Source organism: Aspergillus pseudonomiae, assembly GCF_009193645.1.
Source record: "Aspergillus pseudonomiae strain CBS 119388 unplaced genomic scaffold BDV37scaffold_7, whole genome shotgun sequence".
In the NCBI taxonomy this organism is placed as follows: Eukaryota; Fungi; Ascomycota; class Eurotiomycetes; order Eurotiales; family Aspergillaceae; genus Aspergillus; species Aspergillus pseudonomiae.
Window position 1 is genome coordinate 506,392 of NW_022475999.1, and position 15,878 is coordinate 522,269.

The 15,878-nt window shown below is 48.8% G+C and overlaps 5 protein-coding genes and 1 non-coding gene across 6 annotated transcripts; 3 read left to right on the forward strand and 3 right to left on the reverse strand.

The window, feature by feature from the left end:
* On the reverse strand, positions 1–1,421 carry BDV37DRAFT_192761 (putative allergen Asp F4-like). The gene has a single exon (XM_032079698.1). It carries the CDS (start codon positions 1,088–1,090, stop codon positions 11–13), a length of 1,080 nt encoding a protein of 359 aa, XP_031945615.1. The 5' UTR covers positions 1,091–1,421; the 3' UTR covers positions 1–10.
* Positions 1,422–3,605: 2,184 nt separating this feature from the next.
* Positions 3,606–5,702, reverse strand: BDV37DRAFT_239321 (pepsin-like aspartic protease). Its single transcript, XM_032080947.1, has 3 exons — positions 5,174–5,702; positions 4,787–5,108; positions 3,606–4,723 (listed from the first exon to the last, which is right to left on the reverse strand). Exons 1-3 carry the CDS (start codon positions 5,345–5,347, stop codon positions 3,762–3,764), a joined length of 1,458 nt encoding a protein of 485 aa, XP_031945616.1. The 5' UTR covers positions 5,348–5,702; the 3' UTR covers positions 3,606–3,761.
* A 1,622-nt stretch (positions 5,703–7,324) lies between these two features.
* Positions 7,325–8,121, forward strand: BDV37DRAFT_279239 (peroxiredoxin family protein; the record flags this gene model as incomplete). Its single annotated transcript, XM_032086288.1, has 5 exons — positions 7,325–7,532; positions 7,601–7,700; positions 7,765–7,810; positions 7,873–8,038; positions 8,093–8,121. 5 exons carry the CDS (start codon positions 7,325–7,327, stop codon positions 8,119–8,121), a joined length of 549 nt encoding a protein of 182 aa, XP_031945617.1.
* A 4,037-nt stretch (positions 8,122–12,158) lies between these two features.
* Positions 12,159–12,934, forward strand: BDV37DRAFT_239326 (uncharacterized protein). Its single transcript, XM_032080948.1, has 2 exons — positions 12,159–12,211; positions 12,281–12,934. Exons 1-2 carry the CDS (start codon positions 12,175–12,177, stop codon positions 12,691–12,693), a joined length of 450 nt encoding a protein of 149 aa, XP_031945618.1. The 5' UTR covers positions 12,159–12,174; the 3' UTR covers positions 12,694–12,934.
* A 403-nt stretch (positions 12,935–13,337) lies between these two features.
* BDV37DRAFT_192803 (uncharacterized protein) lies at positions 13,338–15,571 on the reverse strand. The gene is made up of 2 exons (XM_032079699.1): positions 14,490–15,571; positions 13,338–14,426 (listed from the first exon to the last, which is right to left on the reverse strand). The coding sequence occupies exons 1-2, from the start codon at positions 15,304–15,306 to the stop codon at positions 13,987–13,989; spliced, it is 1,257 nt and encodes a 418-aa protein (XP_031945619.1). The 5' UTR covers positions 15,307–15,571; the 3' UTR covers positions 13,338–13,986.
* On the forward strand, positions 13,858–13,928 carry BDV37DRAFT_t39. Its single transcript has one exon. It is a non-coding gene; the product is annotated as a tRNA-Gly (tRNA).
* Positions 15,572–15,878: the final 307 nt, after the last annotated feature.

The window sequence follows — 15,878 nt, forward strand, 5'->3', positions numbered from 1 at the left end:
TATTCACAAATTATGCGCTATAATCCACAACAGCCACCAAGCGCACCGAATTCGTGTTGAGCGAACCACCAATGCCGTCCACCGAGGCCTCTGACTTGGTATACGCGTTGGTTACTGTCGATGCCCCAGAAGTGATCGTGGAGCAGGTTTCTCCGTTGTGGTTACAGATCTTCATGCCCTGGACGGTTTGGCCAGCCGACTGCGCCTGGATAGCCGAGACATCCCATCCAGACCAGCCGTCATTGATTGTGCTTCCGAAGTCGAACTCTCCCCAGGTGCACGAGTATCCGCCGTAATCATCCGTCGGGAGCGAAGAGCCCTTTGCCGCGCCCCAGCCTCCCTGCGAGTCCTCGTCGAAGGCGACATACTTCGTTTCGCCGGCACCCAAGGTGAAGTTCAGAGCTGAATGACCGTACCAGCCGTCCATCTTACCATCGGGGCCGATCTTGTTCCAGAAAACGACGGTCCAGTCGTCGGTGTTGCTGCCGGTGAACTGGACGACATATCTGTATTGGTATGCGGTACTGGCGCTCACTTCGATGATGTTGCTTCCCCAGGGGCTGCCGACGTTGCCGCTATACTCGATGCCGCTACCAGAGGAGTTAGTGCGCGCTCCAAATCCACTAGTGGAGAATTCTCCGCTGGAGGGAGTGGACGTCCAGCTGGTGGATCCTCCTGAGGCTGTGGTGCTGGCCGCCGGGGTGCTGGTTGGTGCGATGCTCTCGGCACTGGGGATAAGAGAAGGTGTGGTGATAGAGGCTCCAATGCTGGCGCCAAGGTCAACGCTTATCACGTCTTCGTGCGTATCGGCGGGGGTGATCTCGGCTTCTGCTGCCGCCGCGGTAGTCGTGCTGCTGGAGGTTGGGGCCGGGGCTTCAGCCACGGGCTGGCCGGTAATAGTAGTAGTGACGGTGACGACATCCAGGTCGACGACGGTCTTAACTTCCAAGTCTCTGGCTTCCAGATTCGCCTCCGGGCCTTGCAAATTCGGATGCGCGGGATGATGTCGGTGCCGACGCTGATGGCCATGGAGGCGAGCCAGGCCCGAGTCGGCAATGGCAACGAACAAAAGGAATGACTTCCACTGCATGGTGGATGGTATCAAGATAAGGAGTGTTAGTAGGCCAGCTAGAAAGGAGCGAAAAACTATCCAAGCTAAACGTTCAGGAGTCAAGGAGCGGGCGCGCTGCGTGGTGTATATAATGCTGCCGGTCGACGGAACAACTCCCAGTTTTCCGTACTAAGTGGAGTCCGAAATATCAATCGTCAGCACCAAGACCCAATATCCATGATGAGATGAGGGCCAAGGCTTGTCGCTACGTTTCGAATCACACCGTCGGGGCGACTAACCGTAGTGTTGAATGGATAGCCCCAAGTCGGACAGCCAAACGAACAGCATTTGAAACGCTCGCCAGTCCTTCTATGGATAAAAATGGGTGACTACCTCTTGCAGACACGTCTTGTGGTTTCCACTGGCATTTAGCGCGCGTTGATTGTTGATGTTCTCCACAATCTCACATTCAGGCACGAACATGCCATTCGTCCCTACGCAACGGCACCCCTTGCGTCGTCACCTTCCTTGACCAGTCAACGGCTGTCGTTGTCCATGCTTTCGCCATGTGTCCCGCGAATCAAAAACCTTCGTCAGCGATGCCCCAGTGCGCTGTCGCATTGAGTCATGTCGGGATTGGTTGTGGCATTTTCTGGCGCGACACTGTGGCTCTGCTGCTGGCATAGTTCATTGTGGGGGTGACCAATTCGGCGGTCCAGACTATTCGACAGATTAGCAAAAGCTTGTCACGGCCCAGGCAGACATATTCCGATCTCACGGGAAGTTCCTCGCGGGTGCGAATAAGGAACTGAGTTATGGTTCCTCCCCCTTGTTCACTCTGACAGGGAGATCTCAGATCGATCGGCAACACGTGTGGTGCATATTGATTCAGTTCGCGATTCACACAGGAATTTCTCCAAGACGCGATTGAAGCAGACGAGAATTCACTTGTGTTAGTAAAGAACTCGACTAAGTGAAGAACAGCTGAAAAATCGGGGCTAATGAACAGTGGGTCCGGCATACGTATACGCCTCGACTGGAAATCCTCAGCCACCAATCGATGAACTGCACACTAGGAGTCGTAAGAACTGTGATCAAATACGGAGATTGGATGACGAACACATCACTGAGAGCGCTATACTATATTTCATTGTATTGTTTTAATTCTTGCAATGTGTACGGAGTCGTACGTATTATAAGGGCGGTTCTCAGGGCTTTTCTATCGTGTTCAAAGCATGACAACTGTCGCGTCACGGCTACAACGGGGTATTTCCATACATCAAAACCATGATACCATGAATCATGAGTCGAGGAAGAAACTTTAATTTTACCGTTCAACTTTACTTGTCCTGTACCTTACCCACCCAAAAACATTTTTAGTTCTTTGGACTGAATTTTCTGCCCCTCGATTTCGGCATTCGCCGCTAGGGCAGCGGTGGTCATATGTCACCACTCACCGCGAGTCCAGACCATGCTCAACCCTATGCTAGGGCTTGTGAGACGTGATTTATCACATCTTAAGGAAATAACCTCGAATAAGCCCTGGAAGCGATATCCGATGCTTTCCCATGGAAAGACCGGGGGCATCCATGGGTCTGTGGCTGTCACTAGCCTATCATACCTATACTGTGTGATCTTATGTCAACTGCGGTCATCCTTAATGCCCCTGAATTGTTTCATAACCAGGCCAATACGCTCTTCACGAGCTATTAGTTCTTTCTGGAGTGTGACTCGCCGTCGTGAGTATACCAGTGGCATTATACCTGTCGATGTTGATGTTGACACCTCATTTTGATAGTGAGTCTCCAGAATGAAGAGATGAACGTACAGATATGCTATTAGTAGCGTATATCAATAGCCAAGCTCCGTAACCAAGGATCCAAGTAAGGAGGAAGAGAAGTATGAATGAAGTAAAGCGAGGCGATTGTACCTCTACTACATTGCTAGAACAGACGGAATAACTACAACACACAAAGCTCACCTCGAAACACACAATCCTGCGACAGAAGGCTTGTTATGTTTAAATATGCGTAAGACACTCTGTACAGTTTCCATGCAAATGATTGTTCACAAACCATGTAAACGATCAAAACCCTACGTGATCCACCCGGATCTTCATCCATTCGGAATACATTCTTAGCCCTACTCATGAACAGCCACCCTCCACCTCTTCGTACACATACTATCGAAAAGCTCCACAAGCAAACTAATACCCCCTCCAATGTATCCCTCGCCGCCCTCTATTAACCTCAAAAATAAAACCTTACTCTCGCCCCCAAACATATAATCTCACCCCTAAAGTTCAAGCAGACACCCCGTTTTTCACTCCGTTCTTCTAAGTCTCCTTGTGGGATACATTCAAGCTGATAAATAGTTTTTTTTTCTAAATGAGTGACATGGCTGGCGAAGGTTGTGGGGTTTCGAGGTAGCGGAGAGTTTGATATGGTGACGGAGGGATCATCCCCAGCGGTTTGCGTGCTACACATGGTGGAGTTAAGGACAAAGTTCGTAAATGAAGGTTTATGAAGCTTAAGCGTATTTCTTAGTTTCGACATAACTGGGGAATCTATCTCGTCAATTGGTTTATGAACATGGCATATGTACAGAGATGTTCGGTTTAACATTATACAGAGCACTATCCTCATCTTCCATAGCTATTAATCACGCAATCCACAACGTCGGCAACAATGCAGTCGTCCCAAAAGAATCATTACAAAGCAAGCAGAAGACCAGCGCCCGCGAGGCCAGAGAGCAGATGTCTCGTATTACTGGTCGGCAAGGCAGCGATGCCGCTCGAGGAAGTGGTCTCAGCCGCGCCAGAATCCGACCCCGTAGTGGTGGCTTTAGGACCGCCGATCGTGATGGTATGCACGATATCTGTGGCGGATGCAACGGTAGCCGAAGTGACAGCGGACTCGACTGGGGTGGCGCCGGGCACGGCACTGGTGCCGGTGCCGATCTCCAAGATGTCGTCTTTCTCGGGAGAGAAGTTTGTGTTGGCGAGAGAGATCTCGTTGTTACCGAGGTCATACACGACGTATGCACTGCGCAGGAAGGTGTCGCCCAGGATGTACATGGCGTCTTGGCGGTCTCCGCTGGGCACAACGCCAAAGGTGCAGGTTCCCTCGGGGAAGTCCCTGGCAATCACTCTCAGGACCAGTTCGTTGATTCCAACGGCGATGGTGGCGCCGGAGAAGTCAAAATTCACGGTATAGTCCTTTTTCATGAGGTCGCAGTCCACATATGCCAGTCCGTCATCCTCGAGGAAGGTGGCGTTGAACTTTTTGTAGAGCGAGTCAGCGAGCGAGTTAGGCAGATATGTCAAGGTGGTACCCGAGTCGAGCAACACTACTATCGGAAGCTGCGAGGAGTAATCGTCAGACTCCTTGCCATGTTCCACAGAAACGCCGGTCAGGGTAACGGCTAGATAAGAATACTCTCCAAGCGTGCGCACAATGGGGATAGTCTGGAGGTCGCCTTTGTACATGGCCTTGTTAACGCCACCGAAGAGAATAGAGCCCCGACTCGCTGCGGGATCATTAAGCCACAGGCTGTAGGCGGGCGATTTAATGGCGCCACTATTGACCAGGGCTTGGGGGAGATTGGCGTATGTTTTGCCTTCATGTGCAGCTTCGTTGGTGAGAGTGTCATAAGCTACACCGACGATACCCTCTGATGAACGTGAATATTAAGGGTTAGCAAGGGACATTTCTACAATCCTAACAGAGAACCCACGTGTTATCGTAGTTGATTCGGCAACGCCAAATTGCATGTCATCAACATGTATATCACCCAGGCCGAGTTTATCAGTGGCGTAGTAACCGTAGGCGTTGGTGCCGTCACCGTAGGTTGCATTGAAATCAACATCCAGGTTCTTGTATGTCGAGGATGCGTCGGGATCATACAAGCCAAAAGGTTTGCATGGATTACCCCGGGACGAACAATAGGACGAGTTGGCGACATTCACCCAGAGGTCACTGCTGCCTGTATCCAAAGCGACCGCGAACTGCTGCACTGGCGTTCCTAGCGTCAGGTTTAGGATATAAAAACTATCATACTATCCAACTGCATTAGTCATATTTCACAGGTGGTTAGCAGCACGGAGAAGGATCAGAGACATACGTAGTTTATGAGTGGCAGATCCAGCGTCGAATCTCGCTTCTGCAGGCCGCCAGCATGCTGCCTACGCTCGATAGGCAGCTCGACGGTGGCTGGGGTATCACGCCTGTGAAGCGAGAGGGCGTCCACGCACGACAAGGCAGTTAAAGCAACGGGGAGGAAAGACGGGCCCAGCATCGTGAAATCAATACAACCCGCACTTCCTCTAGACTTTGACACAACTTCTCCAGTAGATGAGGCAAAGGGCGGGGTGGTGGGCAAGCCTTATAAATTGAAATTGTTGCCTCCACTTATGACATCGGATGGGGCGGAAACCCTGAACAGTAGTATTTGGGAGATGTGTAAATTTCCATAGCTTCCACCTAGGGCGAATAGCGTATGTAACATTGACCGTTAGAGTCGGACAGCCAGTCACCTACGATATGCAACACCAGTGGTCCAGGGCTAAGCAATGCATGGCAAGACTGCGAACCAGTCAGGCAGAAGCCGGATCACCGGCGTCAAAGTCTTAGCAAGCGAGACAACTTAGCCGTGATTAGTCCGTGCTAGTTCGGACCGGTTTGCTAATAGATAGCTGCAATCTAGCGAGGATACAGGGTCTAATTTGGAACTGTGGTCCAATTGTAAGCCTCTCGTGATTACTCCGGCGTATGTATGTTGGCCGTAACCGAGTGATCCGGAGTGTAAATCCGCTGGTGGATCGGCGGATGTGCCATAGGCATCCCGATTGGCAAATTGCCGTATCTTTTGGAGAAAACCCCCGATCCGAAAGATGAGTGTCGATGCCCTTGCCATAAACGGATTAACATGTCCGCCTCTAGTCGCCTCCTTTTCTACTTTCTATGACTCAGGAACACCTTCCAAACCAGGAAAATGAAGATAAGTCGAATGGGGGCAGATTTTTCTCCATGGTTCAATGGCTGTGGGTCAGCTAATCTCCCCTTCGGATAAAAGTCTGAGACAAGCTCCAAGCACCAAAATCTTAGCAGTCCTAATAGGCTGGCAGGCGCTTAGCCGTCTTGGCATAGTATAAGTATGAGAGAGCTGTCTTAAAGTTCCTGGCAGCGTTAAAGTAAGCGAACAAATGGCCTTCTGCTTTTTGTCAGGGGGCGTCATGCAATCTCCCGAAAGGTCACATTCTTAATTACAGAGCTGTGGGCTGCCAAGGAAAAGTCTCAATGGCTAGCTTAATAATTTCAAGGTGAAGCTACTGTTCACATTTGGCTATTGACTTTGTGTGATTGAGAAAGACCTTCCGTGGTATTCTTAAACCATCACGTTTACTAAGAATCCAACATGGTTACGGTGTAACGTTTGCCAATTAAATAAAAGTCCAGAGCATTGGGGCTCTATCCAGCTCGCCCTCTGCCCACACTACTCCGTACACAGTATTAGCATCCAAGCTTTAAAGTGGGGAATTGTGGCGTTCTGAGGAAGGGTTATGAGCCTCCTCCTATCAATGAATTCATCGCGCCATAGGCTGGTTAATTCACCCCCTTATGTGACAATCCAGCAGCGGTGGCTCATGATTTACTCAAACAAAGTTCCTACTCCAATCAAGCTCGATGTGTGTCCTCGCGATGACAAAGGAGACATGGTAGTTAATGCTATGTAGTCAATACGACGTCTTTTCAAACTTGGCGTATCAGCGTCTGATGAGTGACTCCTTGATCCATGTAGCCTATTGATGTAGTTAGCTATCACTGGGACGCCTGGCTCAATATTACACGATATCTAAAACTTGCCCTATCAGCTGAAACCACACGCTTGCCTATCTGCTTGGATCTTGTATCAGGGATCGAGAATAGATACTGTGTTGCACACATGCTGAATCTGATTTACACATGACATGGCATCTCTCACATTCTCACGGAAGATGACAACCAATGGTTGTAAGTTCTGTAGGTCTTGTTCAAGATACATTGTCAGCCTTAACATACATCAATCGATGCCTCAGGAATCTCGGCAAAGCTGCCTGGCAACGTGCTATGACGCAATGCTGAGTAATCGTCAACAGACCCCTAAGCAGCCAATCAGCATGCTCGGGTACCTTGCCGATGGCAACCGAAGCGATGTTGAACCTCCATCTTCATTAGCAACCAAAACAACAACTTACAGCTCAACTATCAATTCTACCGTTCAATCTCCGCCATCATGTTCGCTGCCCGCCGTATCACCGCTAGCGTTCCCCGCGCCTTGTCTCAGCGGGCCTTGTTCCACAACACTGCCCCAGCTTTCGTCCAGAAGGGAGACTCCATCCCCAACCTTGATGTCCTTGTTGAGGACTCTCCCGGTAACAAGGTCAACCTCGCCAACGAGCTCAAGGGCAAGGGCGTCATTGTCGGCGTCCCCGCAGCCTTCAGTATGCACCCTATTTCATCATTTCCCGAAGGATCCTTCGCTGTGCAATTCTGACATGCTCCGTCACAGGCCCTGCTTGCTCCAGCTCCCACGTCCCGGGATTTATCAACCACCCCAAGCTCAAGGAAGCCGGTCAGGTATTCGTTGTCTCGGTCAACGATCCGTTCGTGTAAGTGGCCGATGGATCTGCATTTCTTCGGCGAGCAGGCTCAATTGGCTAATTATACAAACAGCATGAAGGCGTGGGCTGCCTCTCTCGACCCCTCCGGCAAGAGCGGTGTAAGTATTTACTTTATATGTCCAATTTCATTATCTAGTCGTATGCTGATGAAGACCGTAAGATCCGCTTCCTGGGCGACCCGGCCGGCAAGTTCTCCGAGGCCCTCGATGTCACCTTCGATAGCTCGTCCATCTTCGGCAACCACCGCAGCAAGCGCTACGCCCTGCTGGTCGAGAACGGCAAGGTCAAGGAGGCTTTCGTGGAGCCCGACAACACCGGTCTCAACGGTACGATTCTCCCCTCTTCCAATTCCTCAATATACTATACTAATCTCTCCCTAGTCTCCGCCGCCGAGAAGGTCCTTGCTTAAAATAACCATAGTGATCCATACAACCGATATCTAATGTATGCAAATACAAAGCAAAACCCCTCCATCTACCGTATAATATATCCATAGTCATGTCTTTTATTTCCACCCACCGTAGCCCAAGACCAGTATACTATAGCCCACAGCTGGATAGCGACGACAAATGTACATTAATGAAAACTCCAACGCCGGCGTATATGCTTCCAGCGCGTCGAATACCCAGGATATATGAAGTTCTTCATCCGTTTCTTTTATTTCGGGCCGTAATATAACAGGAAAAATCCATCATCCTCTACTGCTGCAACGCCTGCCACTGCTCCGGGGTATAACACTTCGGGGTCCACGCATGGATGGCCGCGATCTCCGCCTTCAGAACCGAGTTCACCAACCGGTGACGAGCGAGCATGGTCTTCTTCTCGAACTGCGGGGATACGATCACCGCCTGGAAGGCCTGGCCACAGCCGCCTATTGAAAAAAGAGAGAACTACGTTAGTGTATTTGTTTCCCAAGGTATATCCAACCGGACGCCATGGATCTTTTTCATACCCGAAAGGTCCTCAATCTCAACATGCTGTGCCTGCAACTGCTCGATCAACTTGCTCTTCAGTCCGTCGGCGGTCACACCCGCGGTCGCGTCGGCCATGGCTGCGTTGACGGCTGCGAAGGAGCGCGCAGAGATCGAAAAGGTCTGTCGCTGGTGGACGGGGGCGCGGAAGAAGTACCGGCAGCTTCTGCTCAAGATGGAGGCGCGGGAGTACATCAAGTGGGCGGGGGATTTGTTGACCGGAGAGAGGGCAGATTGCGTCCGGAGGCCAGGCGATCGGAAGTTTCGACTAGAGTCTGGTGGTTGGAGTCAGTCGAGGCGGCGCAACAAAAGTTTTTGGATGCTTTCTCCGGATTTTTGATAGTTAAGTTGATTGTTAATGACGACGGGGCATTAATCATCATCGGCTTGGTTCCGTATCGGATGTCACGTGATGGGAACATCACCTATACTCTGGCCGGTTTGTTTGAACTCATTTGCGAGTAATGTTGAACTTGCTATATCACAGATTCCATGTTGATATTCACCTCTATTTTTGCAATTCCTCTGGCGTCGCAGAAGGCTGGAATCGTACTATTAGTTATTCCAGTGGCAGGGCTCCACAATGACCGAGAAGGATTGCATCGAATATAATTGGATCAACGGGGTGGATATATGGGAAAAGTACCAAATAAGCTGAATCAGAAATTGTCTGATTCAGCTTACTCTCTTGATATCTTCAGCCTGTTCCCAATTCGCGTACACTATACTATACACATAACTGGAATTCTCAACCTTACCAAAGCCCTAACTACAGTCTACAAGTCTGCAATTACTTCAAGTGGTGAATTGGGAGAATTGAATACGTTGGAAATCATGCAAGATAGATTCTCTTGAATTGAATTGTATTAAATTGAAGTGTATCGAGTCACGCTTGGCTAAACTGAGGAGAATAATGGCGAGTCCGGTATATAAATTATGCTCTATCTTCTGGAGGCTGTTCCGAAAGCATCAACTTTATAATCGCGAGGATCCTGGTTTTGATTGATATCGTTCTTACGAGGATAGCGCCATATCCGCTCGCTGAATACAAATCATAAATAGAAGAGTTTCTTGTACAGAGTTTTCCCCTTACGATCACTTTTTTATTTCCTGCTTTCTTTAACCTGGGGGCAGTGATAGATATCTTGCGAGCCTTGCCTTTTGGGGCGCGAGCTTCAGATCAGCGTTGTCTGATTCTTCTCTTTATAGTAGTATTTGCCCCTCTTTTCTACCATCCTTAAGTCCTCAAAGTCCTCAAAATCATCAAATTTCTCTTTGCCAGAAATTTAGCGTGACCCGTCGACAGACAGCGGTCGCCATCCGCAGCTTCGTGCGGCGGAGGCACCCAGACCTGCTAAGTACCGCAGAATTAGCAAGTAAGCCTTTATTGTACTTATTTCCAGAGAAAAAGCTAATCAGAAGATTCGGGACCTAGTGGAAAGAGATGTCCGACTTAGAGGAAGAAATTAAGCACGAACAACAACAGATCATCAGAAAAGAAGAACGGAAAAGACTAATTCAAATAGAAATAAACACCCGTGCGGTAAATGTGCTGAGACTGTTGCTTATGGTTACTTCGGCTAATAGCCTATGTGCTGAACAATAGAATCCACTTGCTGAGCCTCTTACCACGCAAGACCAAGACCAAGGCCCGTCTCCGTTCGGTGGCAGTAAGGAGTCTGGCCATGGCAAAGAGGCAGACAAAGACGTTGCCATTGAAGAGATCTGACCTTATAGACGGGCACACTTATTATGGAGAGTATGCTGGGACTATATAGGTCTCCGCCGATGGCTTCTCTTTCTGATGCTTATTCCAGTCCTGTAATCAAGGCTGGGCTTTCCTTTAAGGGAGACGTATTGAGGGATGTTATTAGTTGGCGATATGCATTACATTAGGGAATCGAGCTCACGTGTTGATGCTCTCGGAAAATCATGAACAGTATATTGTAAATGTAGAGTCATCCTGGTCAACTTTTCTATAAGACAGCCTTCTATTCTAATTTCTGGTTTTAGTTAGCGGATATTATTTCCGTTCGATAGAACAATTCAAAGCCTATCATACATCAACCAAGCAAAGTATACCATGTTTCATGGTTGATAAAGACTACCCAGAGCATGAGCATTATATCATGTCATGAAGCTGGTCCACTGCCAGACACAACAATGAACTGGAAGTTCAACAAGTAAACGCTGAAATTGTTATATAAGTCAACATTGCTCAGCCAGACCCTCTATCCATTGATTCCATCCTACGCAACCTCCGCTCCGTCATACTCAGAAACGAGCTCCTCCACACGCCTCTCCAAATTCCCCCAAGACGGCGCCGTATCATTGACTAACAGAATACCCCAACGTTTCTGCATATCGATTATACACAACCGGATTCTAGTTGCATAAAAGAAACACGCGATATCACGCATACGGGAATTCCTCTCAACAGGAGTCCTATTCCTATCGGCGTCATATGTCCGTAGTTCCTCCAGCAGTCGTTCAATCCTTCTCGTGCTGTATTCGACCAAGGCTTTGATTTCGTCGGGTGATTTGAGGTTGTTGGCTTTATTTTTGGTCCGCACTAGGAATGACCCTACCTTGGTTAGTGCGTGTAATTCCCCTTCGATAAAGTCTGCTTTGGATTTTCTTTTGGTGGTTGTTTGGTGACTTCGTAGCAAGTGGACGATGTCTCTGATGAGGTCGGCTATGTGGTCTGTGCTTGTGTCCATCTCTGAGTATTGTGGGCTGGTTGTTGCTGTGGGCATTGTTCATAGGCGTTACTACATGTTGTGATGATGATTATGTACATTGGAGATAGGGTATATATAGACAGTTCATGTTGTTTGTTGTTGGAGTATACCGTATACATCAATGATGAAAAGTGTAAGAGACTGTGTCGGCTAGCAGTAGTCCGTGAAAGATCCTCAGGCATCTACCGGGATTGGTCTCTACAGTAATGCAGATAAGTATAGTGTCCATTCTTCTCCTAGACCGACTTCCTGAAAGAGACTCCAGTGACCTCACTTTCTCAGTCTGAACCAGAGTCAATACCATGGCACCATAATAACTATACAAACCATATACTGTGACTGATATCCAGGCTTTGAGCCATCACAAACCACCCTATAGATCCTATCTAGAAGGCCTCGGTCATCCCAGATAGGCCTAGCGCCAGACTCCCTTATCCATAGAACCAAGTTATGCAAGCCCTAACTGTCCTAGATCGCAATCCAGAACAATACTCCCCTTAGTAGAGCCACACTATAGTTCGGACATTTGACTATACTCCCTTCACCTCAGACCAAAATACATTATTCACACTCTACAATTCAATCAATCGATGCAAGATGACGTAGCGCTCCCGCCTTGCCAAGATACGCTGGCGATATTAAATAAGAGGGGCAGATGGCGGGGTTCGCTGTCGATCACCATCCATCACTCATACCACCATTCTATTATACATACAACACAGTATCCAGACACACCAATCTCCCATAGCAATGGCTCCCTCAGAGTACTTTATCAGACTGCAAAAGGGTGAGTAACCATCCAACACAGGTCTCCTCCAAAAACTGTGAATTGTAACCTGACAAACTCCAAATGAAGGTATCATAGGCGGCTTCGCTCCCCCTACCCCATCTGCGATCCTGAAACTGGTCAAGAGCGCAGGGGATTCGAACATCATCGTGAGCGAATCTACCCGCCCAGATGGCCAGCCGGAATTGCAACAGCAACCCGAGAAAACCCTCGACGCGTCAGATGGAAAGGTAGAGAGTCTTATAACGGAGCTTTATGAGATCCTGAAAAACCTACCAATGGAGAGTCCGCCGGGGTCGGAGGATATCTATCGAATGGATACTTCTATTGCATTGGGCAGTGAAGATTTGGAATGGCATAATGGTGGGCCGCAGGGGTGTGTGGGAGACACGAGCTATGTACAGCCTTCTGAGGAGCAGCGTGCCGGGTTCAGGAGGGCGGTTGATGTTGTGTGGGAGTTGGTGGGGATGGCGAACCCCTAAGTGAGTGTTAAGGGATGTTGTCCTTTGTCGACTTTGTGGTTATCGCTGTTCCTTTTCTGGGGGTACTGTGTGGTTGCTTGGTGGTCGATATTTCCCTTGGGCTGCTGGCAGCATAGGTCCCCGGCTTGAAATGATTCTTGGATATTCTTTCATGCTCATGAATCTTACTTGAAATTTGAAGAATGTCCTATCTCCGAAACTCTCATAGCATGGGTTTCTGAATAAACTTGAGGACTGTCACTATCTTGGTACCACAGTGTAACCGCAGTGACTAATATCCCGGACCATAGCATTCTCAATATAATCAATTCTCTATACCGCATTACAGCCACCTTTTTGACTCCTGCGTACACCAGCCAGCAGTAACAGTAGTATAACTACAACGGTATAACTAGTATTATTAAGTGAAACTCCCCAGAGCATCTAGATAACAATAAATCATAAACAGGATACACAGGCATGGCTCTGGCAAGCCAGCCTAAACGACAGTCTAATGAATGCCCTGTGGTCAAACAGCGAAATATAAGATATGATCCGTGCTTGATACTAGTAGTAGTACTAGTAGTAGTATAGCCGAGCAAGATTAAGCTTAACTTTGAGCCAACCGGATTTATTCCGAGGAACTTGGAGATAGAAAGTAAAAAGGACAATCATGACATGTAGGATATCGTACTAGTAAGAAATGATGCCATATATCCTGTCATGGGGCGTTCTGTCCGGTCAAGGGGTGGTTACTTTGGGTGTTGGCTTACACTCTGTGCATATCTATAAGCAACTGTAATTTTATTGTGATATGACAGAATACCGGATAATCAGCTGACTTCGTTGAATTATTGTGTTGTTTTGTTTTATCTCAATTTGGGGTAGCGGAGTCAAAGTGTGTACGGAATATATATAAAGATCGCAATTTTGCCGAGAAATATTCTCAATTCTAGCTCTACCTTGGTATCTTCAGCAAGAGCTCGTAAGCTGGATATCTTCAAACCCCACTTTTCATCCATAATATCATGTTCCGCCACAAGAAATAATCACAACTTTTTGATCCATATTAAAACGTACTATGATGGGTCAAACCAGCTAAACCCATATGCAAGCCCAAAAATCAAGACGCCACAGATGCAATTAGAGCCCAATAAACTTCATCAAGAGCCAATAGCTCAGTCAGCATCATTGGTCTAGTGGTAGAATTCATCGTTGCCATCGATGAGGCCCGTGTTCGATTCACGGATGATGCATTCCTTTTTGTTTTCTTTTTTTTTCTCTCTAAGAGACGATTGCTGTTCCCTACGGAATTTATAGGCGGTGACCGGCCGCATTTCGTTCCTCGTCCCAGATCGCGTACCCCCATTGCCATCCGGCGGAGTTGCCGATCGTCCGCTCAATCCACGGTTCCTGGAGGTTGTCGCTGCGGACCACTTCCCGGACGCGGTGGATAGGCCCGTAGCCGTGCCAGTGGTGCTTCCAGCCACTGTTAGGTTGCTCAATAGCCGGCATCAGCGGGAGGGTTCTGCCGATGTCTTCGCTTTCGTACTTGTCGGCTGGGTACAGGAGGGACGGAGGGTCCCGGGAGACCTCGACCAGGATCATGAAGGAGGATTTGGAGGAGACGGCATTACAGGCAATGAGGTTGCGGCGTGCCTCGTAGGACGGTTGACGGAGGACTTTGTAAAGGAAGGATGGGCCCAGGGAGACCAGATGGTTGCGGTAATCGTTGTAGTCGTTACCGTCGCTTCCTATTCGTCTTCATTAGTCTCTGATGTCTTCGATATAACAGTAGATAGGGAAGAGAGGCTTACCATCGCCGTCAACGCTGGGGAACAGTTCCATGCCGTCGACCGTGGGTCGGAGAGATTGCCATTCGTGACTGTTTCGTGGGAACTCCTGGGCAATCTCGGAAAAGATCTCCGTGTACTGCTGTTGGAGGAAGACCCAGAGACAGCCGAATTCTTCGACCTCCCAGGGGGGCATGGTGCCAAAGATCATACCCCACATTTCATGGAGGTTGAAGTTGCGGTACCAGCTGGAGGATCTGCGCTTGAAGCGGGGTTGTGAGGGGGAGGATACGTCGGTCTGTTGGTGTTCTTCGCTCCATTCTCGGGCGCCGAAGATGTTGCAGTAGGTTTGGAGACGGCAGAGGGCACGGATGATGCGGGCTTTTTCAGTGTTGGAGGGATTAATGGGACGGTTCTGGTCCCATGTTTCTTGCGACACGCCAGGTGGGCAAGAAGCTTGGGCGCAGTAGACGTCGAGGAGGTGTTCAAGGTGACGGTAGAAGTGGGAGAGACGTAAGCATTCCTCCATGTCTGCGGGGGCGTTTTCGGAACCTGGTAGCTCGCCATGACGACGGCGACGGTCGAGGAGAGTGACAATCTGATCTCGGTTGGCTGGTACGTCGGCATGGAGACCTTGAGAGCGAATGGCGGCCACTGGCTCGGCCAGGTCTACGAGACCATACTGTCGTTGGAGGATGTCATGGAGGAGTCTCTTCTTGGAAAGGGCATATGTGTTGTAGTAGATCGGGGAGGCGTGAACCAGAGACTTAAGGGATTGGACATCGGGGAGCTGTTGGATCACAAGGATACGGAGCTCTGTTGGGAGGGATTCAAGCGCCATGACTGCCGGCAGCACATTGGCCAGTGATTAGATCGATCTGATAAGAAAGACGAAAGTATGATGACACGATTTTGTCAGCTGGGAGGATTGCCGAAGTGGCTGTGGTCGGGGGGGTTATATATATGACCGGGAATTGGGATTGGGTTCATGGTGACTGTTTCAATTGCTGACCGAAGATTCATTGGAACGACGTGATCCTCAACAATGGAAACGTGAGGCAAAATGGAAGCTTGACAACGTCAGTGGATCCGCTGTTCTGGACCAGTCACGGCGATGCGCTTCTCGGCATTTACCTAATGAAAATGCGGGGGGAGAAAAATGCGGAGGACCTGAGCTGCTTTTCTCCTCCCTGTCGATCTCCCTTTTTTTTTTAATTAATTATTTTTTTCAAAATTGGGGAAATCATCTAATTGAGATTCAAGAAAATCTCTCATACAAGGGGAACATCGCTCGATTGTCAGGCACCGAATTCTATTCCCTTCCTCCCGTCCCTCCTTTCTGCCATACTACCAAAATTGCCCCTCAACCTATTCAAATAATACATAAATAAATCTCAAATTTAATGCTCCAGC

Excerpts from the sequence above, each read along its gene's own strand:
- BDV37DRAFT_192803 (XM_032079699.1), bottom strand. The coding sequence starts at position 15,306 with ATGGCGCTTGAATCCCTCCCAACAGAGCTCCGTATCCTTGTGATCCAA. Across the intron at positions 14,427-14,489 it reads CCCCAGCGTTGACGGCGATG|GAAGCGACGGTAACGACTAC; the intron begins GTAAGCCTCTCT and ends GAAGACGAATAG.
- BDV37DRAFT_192761 (XM_032079698.1), bottom strand. The coding sequence starts at position 1,090 with ATGCAGTGGAAGTCATTCCTTTTGTTCGTTGCCATTGCCGACTCGGGC.
- BDV37DRAFT_239321 (XM_032080947.1), bottom strand. The coding sequence starts at position 5,347 with ATGCTGGGCCCGTCTTTCCTCCCCGTTGCTTTAACTGCCTTGTCGTGC. Across the intron at positions 5,109-5,173 it reads ATCTGCCACTCATAAACTAC|TATGATAGTTTTTATATCCT; the intron begins GTATGTCTCTGA and ends GCAGTTGGATAG. Across the intron at positions 4,724-4,786 it reads CGAATCAACTACGATAACAC|AGGGTATCGTCGGTGTAGCT; the intron begins GTGGGTTCTCTG and ends CACGTTCATCAG.
- BDV37DRAFT_239326 (XM_032080948.1), top strand. The coding sequence starts at position 12,175 with ATGGCTCCCTCAGAGTACTTTATCAGACTGCAAAAGG. Across the intron at positions 12,212-12,280 it reads CTTTATCAGACTGCAAAAGG|GTATCATAGGCGGCTTCGCT; the intron begins GTGAGTAACCAT and ends CTCCAAATGAAG.